Source organism: Dermacentor silvarum, chromosome 5 (assembly GCF_013339745.2).
Source record: "Dermacentor silvarum isolate Dsil-2018 chromosome 5, BIME_Dsil_1.4, whole genome shotgun sequence".
NCBI classification, from domain to species: Eukaryota; Metazoa; Arthropoda; class Arachnida; order Ixodida; family Ixodidae; genus Dermacentor; species Dermacentor silvarum.
In genome coordinates this window covers 24,296,515-24,311,098 of record NC_051158.1, presented here as the reverse complement: position 1 = coordinate 24,311,098, position 14,584 = coordinate 24,296,515, and the positions used below count along the sequence as shown (strand labels likewise).

At 46.6% G+C, this 14,584-nt stretch overlaps 1 protein-coding gene across 1 annotated transcript in view; it reads right to left on the bottom strand.

Moving 5' to 3' along the window:
* LOC119453092 (uncharacterized) overlaps window positions 1–14,584 on the bottom strand; it is a 54,402-nt gene that overhangs the window by 22,458 nt on the left and 17,360 nt on the right. Inside the window, 6 exon segments of the mRNA XM_037715087.2 lie at window positions 254–674; window positions 4,028–4,132; window positions 6,293–6,368; window positions 7,920–8,002; window positions 10,805–10,960; window positions 14,067–14,178. Of these exon segments, the coding sequence (XP_037571015.1) occupies window positions 254–674; window positions 4,028–4,132; window positions 6,293–6,368; window positions 7,920–8,002; window positions 10,805–10,960; window positions 14,067–14,178 (953 nt within the window).

Sequence of the window (14,584 nt, the reverse complement as noted above, 5' to 3'; positions counted from 1 at the left end):
CGACATCATACAGTGCAGTATGTCAGACAGCACTGCGACATTTGCTGCCACTGCCAAGCCACGATCAAATGGGGATTACTCAACCTCCGCAGCTACCGCCGCCAACTACACATCTGTGTTCGCTCTCACAACTTGCTGCGCCACCTACCAACACGGCGAGGCGAGGCATGCCGGACAGACCACAGCAGGCACAAAGCGACCGATTAAGGCAAACAATGCTCCACGTTGCCAAGAGCATGAGACCGAGACGTACCTGGTGCTGCGACGATCTCGAAGGACATGTCCGTGCCCTTGCCGTCCAGGAAGAGCTGCAGGCTGTCCCTCGCAAGCCGGCTCTCCTTGGCTGGCGGTGGCCGACACAACGACTCTATCGGCGCGCTCTGCGGCCGCTCGGGGTCTGCAGGAGCTGCGGCCGCAGCCAATCCGGCACTGCTACCGCAGAGGACGCCGCCAACCTCTGCCGTCCTTGCCGTCGTGCTGTTGGGTGGGGAGGCGTTGACTGTGGCGGCGTCGTCCTCCTCTGCCCCGTTCTGGTGCACCTCGGGTGTCGGCACGACGATGCCCAGCTCGACAAGGGCTGCCGTGAACTGGTCCCGTGCCACCAGGTCGCAGAGGCGCGTCATGACCAGGTGCAGCGTTTCCCGGTGGCTCACCAGCTTGTTCAGCACCCATGCCTGCAGTTTGTCGATGCGTGCGGCAACAGTCATGCGAAATTCAAACCTCGAGTCAACCCTTGGAACTAGGAGTGTGGGAATACTCGGATATCACCGAACCGAATCGAACAGTCAGCATCTGAATAATTCGATTCGCAAATTGAATATCTACTATTTGATTTTTCAAAATATTTGGTATACTTGATCAGTGTAGAGACCTGCGCAGTGCTGCATATCGCGTGCGCTGTGGAGCCCCTCGTGCTCGATGCGGCGCGAGCGAGCACTTATTTGTTTTTGGTGAGTGTGCCGCAGACGTAGTGCGCTCACTTTTTTTCTCTCTCTCTCTCTTTTTATTTATTTATTCTCTCTCTCTCTCCACAATCGCATCAGCAATTGTGGAGAGAGAGAGAATAAACTTTAATCAAAAGAGCACGCGTGCGTAGGTAGCTCCTCCGCTTTGCAATGGGTGGTCCCCTCAGTCCAGGAGTCCAGCGGCCATAGCTGCCCTTCTCGCTCGGTTGACCAGGTTGAGATGGTCCGTCGAGTCGGAGCTGGACAGCGCTGCCTCCCATTGCCGTGTGGTGGGGTGTGTTATGGGTGTGAGCTGTGGTGTGTTTGCGCAAGCCCATACCATGTGGTAAAGAGTTAGCGCATTGATCGCAGTGTGGACATTTATAGGGCCCATTCACACTAGCGACTAGGCGAGGTCGCACGACTAAGTTAGTCGCAAAGCGACCAGTTACAAGTAGTTGCAAATGGTCGCTTTTCTCGGAAGGCGACCATTTCAGTTCCAGTCGCTCGCTGCTCGATTTTTCAGTCGCGCGACAGTCGCAGAACAGCTGAACCAATCAGATGCGAAGGAACAGGACGTCCGTATATGCTGACGCTTATTTTATGCGGCAATGACATTGCAAGCAGACGTGAACAGCACATCGCGAGACATTTCGGTTTAGCGACTGGTCGGTCGCATTTGTCAGTGTGAAATCGTTCGTCTTGAGTAGCTTTCTGGTCGCCAGTCGCAATCGGTCACAGGACGTCGTCTAGTCACAAGTGTGAATGCGCCCGTAGTCTCTCTGAGAGCTTCTGGACTACCGCATGCACTCCCCCGATGTTGGCCCGATGCGGGGATAGCACGGCACCGCATGGGCTGAGGCTGTCTCTGTCGGTATGATGTTCATCCAGGTCAACGGGACGGATCGAAATTAAACCATGATGTGGACAGAGGGAATGGAAACAAAAGTAGCGCGTATTCAGAATAGTGTGAAAGCATGTGCGAAGGCACGTAGATCATATTTGATGGGCAGCGACGAACTTAGCTCCACTTCACTAGCTGCTAATCTAATCCGTACACGTGGTCTCGGGACAGATTACTGATGAGCTGCCCATACATACGCATTATAGCGGCAAGCATTCCGTGTCGACTTGTGGCCCATTACCCACATTGGCCAGCGGTGAATTTTCGTCACGGCCACACTGGTCTAGGCTATTAGGCCTAATCGACGCTGCTTTGTCGGGTGTTGGGCGCTACTTCGCTGCGTCACGCGAAACTTGCCTTGATCCTCCCAATTTCAGAATCTGTGACAGGTGGCAAAACGCACTGAATCTGACAACACCCCTACTTGATCATCATCATTCTATCATGGACCCCTACTTGAAACACATACTGCATTTACTTGAATCTAGGCCAGTCTCAATTCCTGACTGACCCTAGAAATTTGGAAACTCGGAAAATGAAGATACTTTCTTTGAATGTAAGCCTAACCAAAAAGAAAGAATTTGACTGCAAGCATATTTAACATCGGAGCCGACCATAGTAGACCCACAGAGTGCCAACAATGGCTACGTGCTAAGCGGTGATCGAGTTAGGCGATCATGGTTCGTGCTTTCGTTTGTAGTGCAGATTGGCCTTTCAATGACCCACTTGCCACAAAGATGGGAAAGCCCTTCTGCATTTTGGAGGAAAACTGGAAAGCACAACTTTCTATGCAATATAAGATTGCCACAAAACAAAGGTCCACTGATTAATTCACTGGTATTCAGTACAGCATAACTTCACTAATTCGTTAGCTTCAGAGGGAAAAAAACACTTGATTCTATTCAACACGCTCTACTGATAAAAAAAATGCTTTCCAGGCCATTATATACTAGAACTGAGCTGTAATCAGTGCTGGCATGATAATTTTGAATTTCCTTCATTAGGAGTAGACCACACTGTATGTACCTTGATTTTTATGCATAAAATTGTTACTAATACCTTGTTACTAATGCTAATACCAATAGCTTGTTACATTTTTGTCATGCAGTGTTAGGAGACACCGGAGCATGTGAAACATAGCCTTTTCCTGCACATGATTTGCAAGCAATAAATTTTACGATTAATTTTTTTGATATTCGATTCAATATTATTTTTTTTCTTCTTGATTCGATACAATATTCGATTTGTAATATACTATTCGATATTCGCACATCCCTACTTCAAACACATACTGCATTTACTTGAATCTAGGCCAGTCTCAATGCTTGACTGACCCTGGAAATTTCGAAACTTGGGAAATGAAAATGCTTTCTTCAAATGTAAGCCAAACAAAAGAAAAAAAAAAAACATTTGATTGTGAGAAGAACATACAACATCATCTCGATATTGTACTTTCAAAACACTCAAGTTATTATGGGCCAGAATTTTGTTCCATGCCACCGTGATCCAGTTCGCTACCTGACTAAGCAAAGTAGACATCTCGAAGGCACGTCAAAGTAGACAGGTGTCTGAAATAGCACCAGGCAACGCCTCGAATGTTCGCGACCTCCTTTGCATTTGCCTGTCCAAACATTCCTGATTCTCCTTGTGTCCAAATAAAATCAGAAATGCCATTTTGCACCATATGGCATCAATCTGTCTACGATCAGCAGTGTCTGGCGGTTGCAGCCAAACCACATCCTCAAATCAAGGCCGACCCATGACTTTTCAACATTATTTATACAAGATCGGCTGACACTTGAGTAAATACATTACGTTCCAACAGCTTAGCAGGCAACGTTAAGCCAAGTTTGAGTTTCAAAAGGAGCTGCAGGTTGGGATAACAGAGGCCGCATTCTCAATCGCCATCTGTGCTACCGTGTTTTCCGCAGATATGAAGCGACCTTCCTTTGTATATTTCCCCTGCATTTAGTTCTCGGCCTAAGAGCAAGCCTAGCACTATGTTCAAAACAATGTTACAAACATAACAAGAGGTTGTTCTAGCAGCGGCGGACTTTCCCAGCTCTTCGGCCATCAAAATTGCTCTTCTCTCGAAGCGGGCGTCAGACTGAATGCGCTGCGTCGCCATAAGGTCGCGAATGAACGGAGTCGAAGCACGCAGTGAAGGGAAGAAGCTCACCACTTTGGAGGTACCCAGCTTGAACAGGAACTTCCATTCCTTGCAACTCTGCTTCTCGAGCACGGCCGACCGCAGTTCCTCGATCCGAAGAAGCAGCATGGGAATCTGCGAGCCAAGCGGACACGCGAGGCATTCCAGGTGCAATCTTTTACAAAATATTTTCAATCATCAGCCGAATTTACATTTTACTTCAGAATTAAGGTTTCCCCAGGAATCTAAAATTACCACTAGTCTTTTACTGTAAAAAAAAAATTGCGCATCAAATATGAAAGAAAGACGGGCATGCGTCATGGAATTTGATGCACCATTAACTCTAATACTTTTGTGTCGCAAAATATGACGCAAGTGTTACGTGGAAGACGCCGCAGGTGTGAACCTATTTACCATTGAACGAGTGGCATTGACACGTTCCTGCAACTAGCTACCACAAGGCACTGCTCGCTCGTTTCAGGTCGGATAGTGATGCACAGGCAATATTTTAAGCGAATTTTTGGGCAAAATGGCATGTCAGAATTGGATAAACAGTTATTAATTTATTATGAGCTGCCATTTTTGCTTTAAATCTGCCGAAAGCAGGCAATAAATCTTAATTTTCGGTGGCAGATAATGTGTCTTAAACACAGCCACGGCTCCCTAGTGCCACGAAGACAGATGCTGCAGCCATCTTGGCCAACAATTAGGGTCACCATCGGTGTCAGCCGTGTGCGTGCCAACCAGTTAAATTTGAATTATCGGGTTAGAACTAATTTCAAGATAGCAATAACCGAGCTTTGGCCTATATAAATAAATGTATGAGCCAGGCCCTTCGGCTGGGAAAAGCTTAACTAAAAAATTCAGAGCCCTTCCACTACTGCGAAGATGGAAACCAGCGAAGCTGTGACTATGGTGGGTCTGCTGTAGTGAATATTGTCCCCACGATGAGAATGGGCGTACCGTTGTTGGGCATCACCCAACCGAACATGTCCATCATGAATGTTTCGATGTCTTTCATAGGCATTTCAGGGGGAACGTACACAGTCGCGGTCACTGTACCAAAGCGTCAAAGAGTTTTATTAAAGACGGCTACGCCAATCGTGGCGACGCACACAAGCGCTAACGCACTCACGTGGTCGCCAGGGTGACCTATGTCACGTAATGAAGAAGCAAGCGAAAGATCCGGCAAAAAATGCAGTATAATGCACACTTTTTTACAATCCTCAGTTTGAGAACGCCGCCAACCCGACGTTTTCATACGACTCCACGAGGTGGCGCGACATATCTGAAATTATTGTACACTACACTTCCGGTTTTCTACGGACACGTTCTCCTGGAACCTAGCATATAACAGCTTTCGCTGTAAAAATTTAATTAAAGGGGCCCTGAACCACCCTCACTTCGGGCTTAGTGAAATAACATAGCCTGCGGGTAGCATACGCTGCTGTGAACATCTCAGCCAAGTTTTGCTGTCATAGGCGGTGCGTGGAGATCGCAAGCAGAGCGCAAAGTTACCTTTCTCTCAAACGCTCTCGTTTCAACAGAAGCCATGATCCCCACATCTCTTCTGTGTGCTTTATTACGTAATAAAACACATTCCAATACATCGGCTGCTATTGGTCGCTGCGGTCGGCTACACAGTGGCCGCCACGAGTCCACTGGCTGCTCGCTGTGGATAACCGCGTTTGGCTTACGATTAGTGCGTTGTAGGCACCAAAATCAGAAATCCTGGCGTCTACGTTAACATCCAATATGAAATTTGAACTGCGCGCCACGGTGACCTTTCGAAGGCGAAGCGTTGTGGCCCTGCCCCACTCCGCCGTAGCCTTCACAGTGCAAGGCATTCAAGGAGAAAGGGGGGGCACAGTGGAGGCTGTGTTTGATTGCCAATAACTCCGCTTCTGCAGAACGCAGTGAAGTAGCTTTTGCGGCAGAGTATTTCTGAAATGGCCTATTTTCACTTCAAATGTCTTTTTCCACTTCGATAAAAAGTGCTTCAGGGCCCCTTTAACCAGAGTGAAATGAATGGAGGCCTACTGTACGCTATTTGGTGAGCTGCCAACTGTGTGCGACCCTGGGGTTGCACTGGCTTCAGCTACTGGCCCAACAGTTGCCTGGTATACTGGTTTATTAAAATGAACTGGAATGTAATTTTACTAAGTAGGGATCTCAGAGGTGCAACTTATGTGAGGACAAAAATGAAAACATTAGTGAAATGTTCTTTAAAGCCGCCGGTGTGGCCACTACGCGAGTTCATATGCTAAATCAAGGACGGTGAATCAAGACTCCCACCTCATCGATGAACTGTTCCAAGTTCTTCGCCACCGACCGAATCTTGCTGCCACCCCCCATGTCACAGAAGCTTTCCCTGAAAGGCAATGAATGAATGAATGAATCAATAAATCAATCAATCAATGAACACTGTACATGATTTTAAAAGGTGCCACTAGGTTAAGGAGCCACTAGGTCACCCCCAGGTATGAAGGGTGCTCGAAACATTCAATATGCTATGGTTCGTCTGACAAACTGTCTCATTGCCTCGAGGTTTTTGGGTTCCCACTTATCAAAACCAAAACTGCTTAGTTTGAATATCTGAAGTGTGTCAGAAAAATTTTACAGGACATGTGACGTTGATTATGAAGCAAAAGATGCATACGTGTAAAACTTTGTCTACTCCTTTCGTTTACATGAAACAACTCTCCTGAATTGTTTTGTGTGTAACACTTGCTTTAGTGGTTTGTTTCAAAACCAACCTGTGGCCATGTAACCTCTAATTCCTGTTAAAAGATGTTCACGACTACACAATTCAGAGTAACTTTAGAGGTAAACCACTCATTATTATGCAAATGCAAAGTTTGGAATTGTGAAACCAAGGGCCGTATTCTTGTGTGATCACGTTAGCAAGATTTAGCATGACATGACACCAGACGCGTCAGCATATACAGTTGACAATGTTCCAGGTCCTGTGCCAAGCCTCCTGTAGGACTTGCAGGATGCCCGGAACATTGTATTCTCTATTTAAAAGACAGTCAGGTTCCGTTTGTTCGATCGTGATGGGACTAATGCAACTGATTAAATTATCTGGTGGGTCGAATTAAGCATGATGCCAAAAAAAACCAAAAAAAAACCAAACTCGCCTCTGATTCATTTGGCAGTATTTGCCCAATTCTTGCAAGCCCCCAAATTAAATGCGCACCCACTTTTTATGTGCCAAAAGTATAAAACTAACGTACAAGCGACATTAATGCTCCAAAACAACGTAGAAATCTATCGAACACTTGATCTTTTAGCAAGAAAAATGGGTAAGGGTCTAATATGCGAGTGGTGCACCATGTTGGCCGGTTTGCTAAACTCATCTTTGCTGAAATACATCTGCGTTATGCGGTAAAGCATACAAATACTGCAAAGGCAGTTTTGGATTCGTATCCGACTGCAACCGCGCAGGCAATTTACAGCCATAATTTTTCTGAAAAAAAAAAAGAAGACCACATTATAATCGGGTAAATACCATAACCAGACATTGTAAGCTAAGGCGACTGCTTCAATATCTTCCTAGGAAATAGGCATTTGCGACGGGAGATGATACGTGTTCAACACATTCACTGTCCCCTAAGCTCTGATGAGACCGACGCTGCTACCACCGAAAGAGTCGCTATTGAAGTCACCATTAGGGGTCAGGCATGCGCGTGCTGAGTGAAGTTCGAATTACCCGGCGAAGGACCATTTTAGAGTAGGAATAATGAAAGTTTGGGCCCATATAAATGCACGGGTGCCGACCGGAACCTTTGTTCGGGATCGAATTACCCGGAAAATCGAATTAACTGGAGTCGAAATAGCGGAAGTCAACTGCGCTGCTCCGACACTTTCCCAAAGCAGCATGCCAGCCGAACGGGCAGTTCCAAGGTCCTCGGAAACTCACTTTTTCCGCATGAGAGTGATGAAGGTCATGAAAACCTTTTCGTAGAAACTTCGCAGCTTCACCAACTCTCGTACGTTTAGGGACTGCATTGAAAAAGAAAAGCCAAAAGAAAAAAAGAAAAAAATTAGTGGGCAAAGAACAGTAAAGTAGCATCAGTAAAAGAGTGAGAAGAAACTTTTCCATTTAAAAGCACCTCTGTCATATCTTTCACATGGTATCAACACCCCAAGGCTTGATCTATACTCCCATACAAAGCCGGCAACACCATGAAGGCTAGAGAGACGCTTGTAGCCTTAAACGTCTTGATTTCCAGGGTGGCATTATCCACGATGCTGTCAAATGCAGCCCTGGTGCCAACCTTGGAATTCGAAAACACACTATAGTGCAAAGCAAGAAATACAAAAATTTGTTGAAAAATACTAAATATTATTTGAATATTTAATATGTTTACTGTTTATTACAGATTTGGAGACATTGTTCTGTAGGGATGCTTTAAACAGGCACTCTGCGCTATACAAATCGCAACAACAATGATCTGTACTGCAGAAAAGCAGGAAATGAAGTTTATTAATGCAATATTGATGTTGATGTTATACACCGACTCGATAACTTTATGTCACTGCCGGACAGTACGCCCGCATAATCAATGGGTCCGAGAAATTGGACCATAAAAAATTACTCAGCGACTGTATCTGTCGACCTTTTGAAGTTCTTTTTGCCCTAGAATATATGCAAATGAAGAATAGTAAAATATGTGTGCCAATATGACAATTATAAACAAGTGCTAAAAAGTGGGCATTCTACGACAGAATCGTAATAGTCTGCAGGTATGCAAATGCTTTTGTAATAGAGTACTTCTTGCAGCTACACTGGATAACATCAGCTGGCATGTCTTCAAATGCCTTTCCTGCAAACTAGTATTCAGACTTCTCAGCAACTCGTTAGTTGTATACTGAGTACAGTCGCCGACCGATTTTTCGGACTCCGAAAATTTGGACTTGTTGGATATTCCGGACTTCATAAATGCACCGTCAGGGTTCCCATAGGGCTAATGTTTTTTAGCGACAGATTTTTCGCACGAATTTTGGCTCCTAAGTTCGATTTTCCGGACTAAATTGCTCGTTCCGAGCCACACACCCGTTCGTGGAGGGCGCCATGTTGGATTTTCCGTTGGCTTGCCCAGGCTTGGCTTCCAGTGGCCCGCTGTATAGCCTCAAAGATTGGGAGACGCGCGAGAGCGCGCCCCATTCTCCAGTCTCGGAGGCCATACCAGCTCTTCCTTAGCTGACAAAACGCTCTAGGGGACGGCACTTTTTTCTTTTATTTGGTCAGCACTATCGTCATAGTCACTTTTCTTGCGAAATCTATTTATTAGTATTATTTTTTTAAAGTTCGGTTGCTATTTTGCACATGATGTGCGCCTCGAAGACGTGTGCGGCTTCGCATTTGTGCGATCGGCGCCACCTCCTGTGCCTTCGCGAGAGCCAAGTGGTGCGAAGCGTAGCCTCCACGATCCGCTCTGGCAGCGTGCCATTACTTAGCCACGATTACACTTCACTGCTGGGCTACACGCGGTATGGGGAATGAATGAATGAAATAAACTTTATTCAAGGTCCTGCCAAATGGGAAGGCCTAAGCGAATGATGCCAGAGCTGATCGCGGAGGTCACATGCGAAGTAACGGGGCTCGTTTCTTCGATCTCGGTGGCAATCTTTCAATGCGGTGACACTCTTGTCAACTGTATGCGGAGACGACGTCAGTATTGCGCAAATCCGAGCAAATCTGATCCCCTCCAAGCATAGTACGAGGTAGGGCATTATTAATAATATTTTTATGCGTTCTAAGCCTAATAAATTTTCTTTTTATTGCGATAGCAATTATATGGACACTTCAACCGGATTTCTGCCAGTCGCGTGCCGTGAGGTTCCGTATAAAGTCCAAGGGCGATAAAATCATCGCCGCGCGCCGTATGAGCGAGCGAAAGCGCTCGGGGGATGCGCGCTATCACGGAGAGCGAACGCACGGCGGAAAGCAAACGCGACCGTCGCGCGAAAGGCCGTGGGGGTATGGGAGGGAGGGAGGGAGGCGGGCCTGACTCTGTGCTGCTTCACCAAATGCTTATCTTGCAACCGGGCACAAGGGTACTGGGCACTCAACCTCCCACGCGAAAGCAAGAAAGCGGGAAGGCAGCGCGGGAGGGAGGGGGGGGGGGCAGCTTCTCCTCTGCCAACAACTTATCCTCTGCACTTTGCCCTGCGGTGGCGGATGCCCGCACCGTCTCTTATCTCCGCACGGCTCTGACCTTTGTACGCGCTGTGCATTCGCTGCTCAGTTTCCGTTGAAGCGATAGACCGCGCGAACCTTCGCCCACTGCGGCGACTGCGCTTGCTGCCAGCGTTTTGACAGTCGTTGTCTGCGGTCATTCAGTGTGATCTAATCACGTTGGCTTGTGCGCGCTGACACCACGCTTGTTAATTCAGTTAGTAAGCGAATGTGTCCAAGTTTATGCAGCCGATAAAACTACTATCCCTACTCCGAATAACTCTCTACTAATTTGCTATTGCAATTGATGCTTCGCCTTTCGGGTGAAACTGCGACATTTTTTAGGGTTAACGAGTTTTTCGGACTGTTCGATTTTTCTGACTATTTTTCGGTCCCCGCGAAGTCTGGAAAATTGGTCGGTGACTGTAATGAGCAGTATTTGTTTGAAAATGATTATAAGCCACCCTCCTCCGCTCACAATTATAAGTTGATCAATTTAACTATTAGATCATAATCGAAGAAAAGAAAAAGGCCTACCTATCTTCAATTACATACTATTGACATTGTTTTCTCCTCAGTAACACATGGGAGCACGTTTGTGCTCTATTTTTCTGGCCACTCACGTTTCTGAGGTTCCGGTTGAGCATCTCGCCGACGGGCAGGTCGGTGACATACGGTTCGGTGGTCATCTTGTCGTTGGTCATTCGACTGATGATAAGGTCCAGGGCTCGCTTGGCTTCTGCAATGAGCTGGAACAGCGACTCTAGGGAAGACTCAATCTGAAATGCACAAATGACACAGGGTTACCATTAGCTCGATAACTTGTACAAACGAATGGAATTCCTTGATTGACCGATGTGGTCTTCAACGTCCCAAATGAACACTTGGGCCACGATAGATAACACAGTGGAGGGCTGCGCATTAATTTTGAACATTGGGGGTTCTCTATTGTACCGTATTTGCCCTATTGCACACTTTCTTTCCTGAAAAAATTAGCAAACGTGACAGGTGTGTTGAGTTAGAAACCAAAACTGCAAAAGGTACCACCGAAATCTCACCCCCCACCTTGTAATCTCAAGTACTAATCCTACTTTAAGTCCTAATCCCCACCTTCTAATCTCAAAGAACGTGTTTCGGTGTAATGCAGGTGCCAGAAGCTCCTGCGAGAGCCAGGAGTTTTGTCATCATTGAACGGACTTCTTATAGCTGTTGTCCAAATCATACATACCTCCAGCAACCTCAAAGTTTTATTTTTTTTCTTCCAAGTGAGATCGAACTGCTATTAATCTCTTATCATAAAAATCCGGTCAGAGAACAAGAAAGCAATGTGCATTATGCATTTTTTCGAAGTATGGAAATCTGAGTGTGGGTTACGACCGGGGGCATTGTTTTCTTAGTTTCTTTCTACTTCTGACCATGACAAATAAGTTGCGGGTTACAATCCAGGGCACGTTAGAATAAAGTACTATATATGGTAGATCTTAATACAAGTACAGGAGGGTATTTGCATTCCAATGTCATTGGAATGCAGCTGCCAAAACTAGCAATCGCACCCACGATTTCAAGCTCAGCAGCACAACACTACAGTTAAACCTGCTTATAACGAACCTCCATATAACGAATTCCTGGATATAACGAAGTTTTTCTATTCCCCGCCGTTACTCCATAGAAGCACATGTATTTGAGACCTCTACGTAACGAAGTGGCAGCGGGAGACCCCTCGATATAACGAATTTTCCCCTCCGACAACCTAGAGATTTCGCCCAAAATTTTGTCATTTTTGTGCGAGCAGCAACCAGAAGCACTTTCTCCGCCGCGACAAAATGCGAAGCGAGTGCACATGTGCATTCGTGCATGTGCTAGGCGGGCCTGCATGCCTCGACCCGGCGATCTTGCCGCCGCGGGCGTGACCTTTCCCCCTCCCTTCATTCAAACCTGATCCTGCCGCTTGCTGCAGCCGGCCTAGCCCGCCAAGCCGGCACTCTCTCCTTTTCCAGTTGATGTTGCCGACGCGCTGGTACATGCTGTGACACATAACACTCGATGAGCGCAGACACGCGCTGTCAAACGCTGGCGGCGTGTGGAAGCGCCGCTGGAGAAGCGAGCGAAGTGACCTTCGTGCTGTTGTCTATCGCTTCAACACAAACTGAGCGCCGAGAACACACAGTACGCACAAAGCTACGAGCCGCCGACGCACCTACACTGCTAGACTCTGCCCCAATGCAGATCGCTTTCAAGATACGGCCTTGATGCCAGAGCTACAATGCTGCCCCGCTATCCCTCCCCCCTTGCTCCCTCGCCGGTGCCTCGAGTGCAACGGAAGAATGCGCGCTTCCTCCCTGCTTTTCTTGCGCATGCGAGATTTAGACGCGGTCGTCGGCTCCCCACTGCACGTTTTCACTCGCACATACAGCATACGGCGCGCGGCGACTGCGTTATCGCCCTTGGACTTTATACGGAATATCTATGAGCCAAAATCAATTTTAGGGCCACAACGCTTCATAGACACCATCTTTATATAGCAAATACGGATCTCAAGAGCCATACTTTTGCTGGCAGAAACCGAAAATATGTCATAGTTGTCGCCCCCGGCACTTTGGGCGGCCAATGCCATCGTCAAGCCACCAAGCCAAGTGACATGAAAGGTCAAAATGGCCGCTCAGGCCGGCGCGGGGTGGCGTTCGCAACGTATGATACGGGAACGCTCCCACAGTTGTGATGCAACAGCGGGGTTACCAATGCATTGGGTTCTATGGGAGCTGTGCCGGAACCAGCCGAAAATGACGTAACAGCCGGGAAAACGCAGCCACCGGCAACGTAACAGCGGGGTTCTACTGTAACATTATACGACGCTACGACGCCATCGTGACGCTCGCTCTTCGTTTCCGATGCCTCACGCTTGTGCGAAACGACATGCGTCCACGCATCCGGTACCTGGTGTGACATTCCAAGGATGAGTGCTTCGACGAAAACGGAAAATAGGGTGCGCGGTACAATTGAGGGCACGTTAGAATCGAGTAAATACGGTAAGCGTTTCTTTTTCGAATTTTCGTGCCGAACCTGCACGTAACGAAATTCTCTTTATAACGAAGTTTTTCGGGAATTTGTCAATTTCGTTATATCCAGGTTTAACTGTATAACCAATTGAGCAACTACGGCTGTTGGTGAAACTGACGCAGCAGAAACAGTTCCGTGATCACACAAACGTGCTTACTCCTTTCAAAAGCCACAAACAGACACACTACTATGACTCCTCAGAAACAGCTCCCGTGAACATAAACATGAAAAAATAATAACAGAGGACTAAATGCTTACTGGCATAACCACAACTGTAAGGTCTTGCAACAGGAAGTTCAGGTGCAGCTGACATGCATTATTGCTAATCAATCACTGCTTCCGGTGCACATTGAGAAACTTTCGCTAACAAGATGCAGACCAGCAGGGCACAGATGCTATGTGCCTTGGCACAACCTCAGTGCTTTCCGCAGCATGCTGTAGTGGTGCCATCTAGCATGCATTTGGCGAATGAAAGATGTAGCCTCCGAGATCTCAATGCACAATAGTTGAGCTTTTCCCGCCTTTATTGTTTTTTTTTGCGTTATTAGACATATGACACACACGAGGCTTCAGACAAGATGACACAAAGCGATGCAAACACTAGCTTGCTATATTGCAAGTGACATTTTGCGTGATTAAAGCTGGAGGCACATATGACACACAACAGGTTTTAGGGAAGATGACACAAACCAGTACAAACATTATCTTGCTATTGCAAGTAAAATTTGTATGATTACGCATCTCGGAGGCACATATGACACACAAGAGGCTTCATAAACCAGTGGGAACACTAAGCCTAACTTTCTACTGCAAGGGCAGGTTACTCACTTCTGGTACAACATATGCAGCGATAACTGTCCTTTCTGCAAATGAAAGGTTTCCAAACGTCCTCTTCACGGCCTCCAGAAGTTTTTGCAGCTGGTTCATAAACGTGGGCAGCCTGAATGAAAAATAGTATGCAATGATGGACACAGTAAATGTTAGGAATGCCAAAAATTTCTTCTTTTACAGCAGTAACTATTGTGAAAACTTTCAGTTCTCAATGTGTCTATACATCTGCCCATATCCCATGCCACAAAACGAGCTGCATTGCACACTTCTAGTTGCTTTGGGTACCTGCATAGAGTTTGCCTAAGCGTTTCTTCAGTGCTCATAATAGTCGTAAAGTGTGAAGGGTAGTGCTAGAGAATTGCAGTGGAAGCCTACTTATTTTATACTGCAGTTCAACCTCGAATAATAAAGTAAGTAAAATCAGCAATTTTCTTCGTTACACCACATTTTCGTTATACTGAAATTTACCCTTTTATGCAAATAAGTACAGTTGCTGATAGATTTTTCTTGCACAG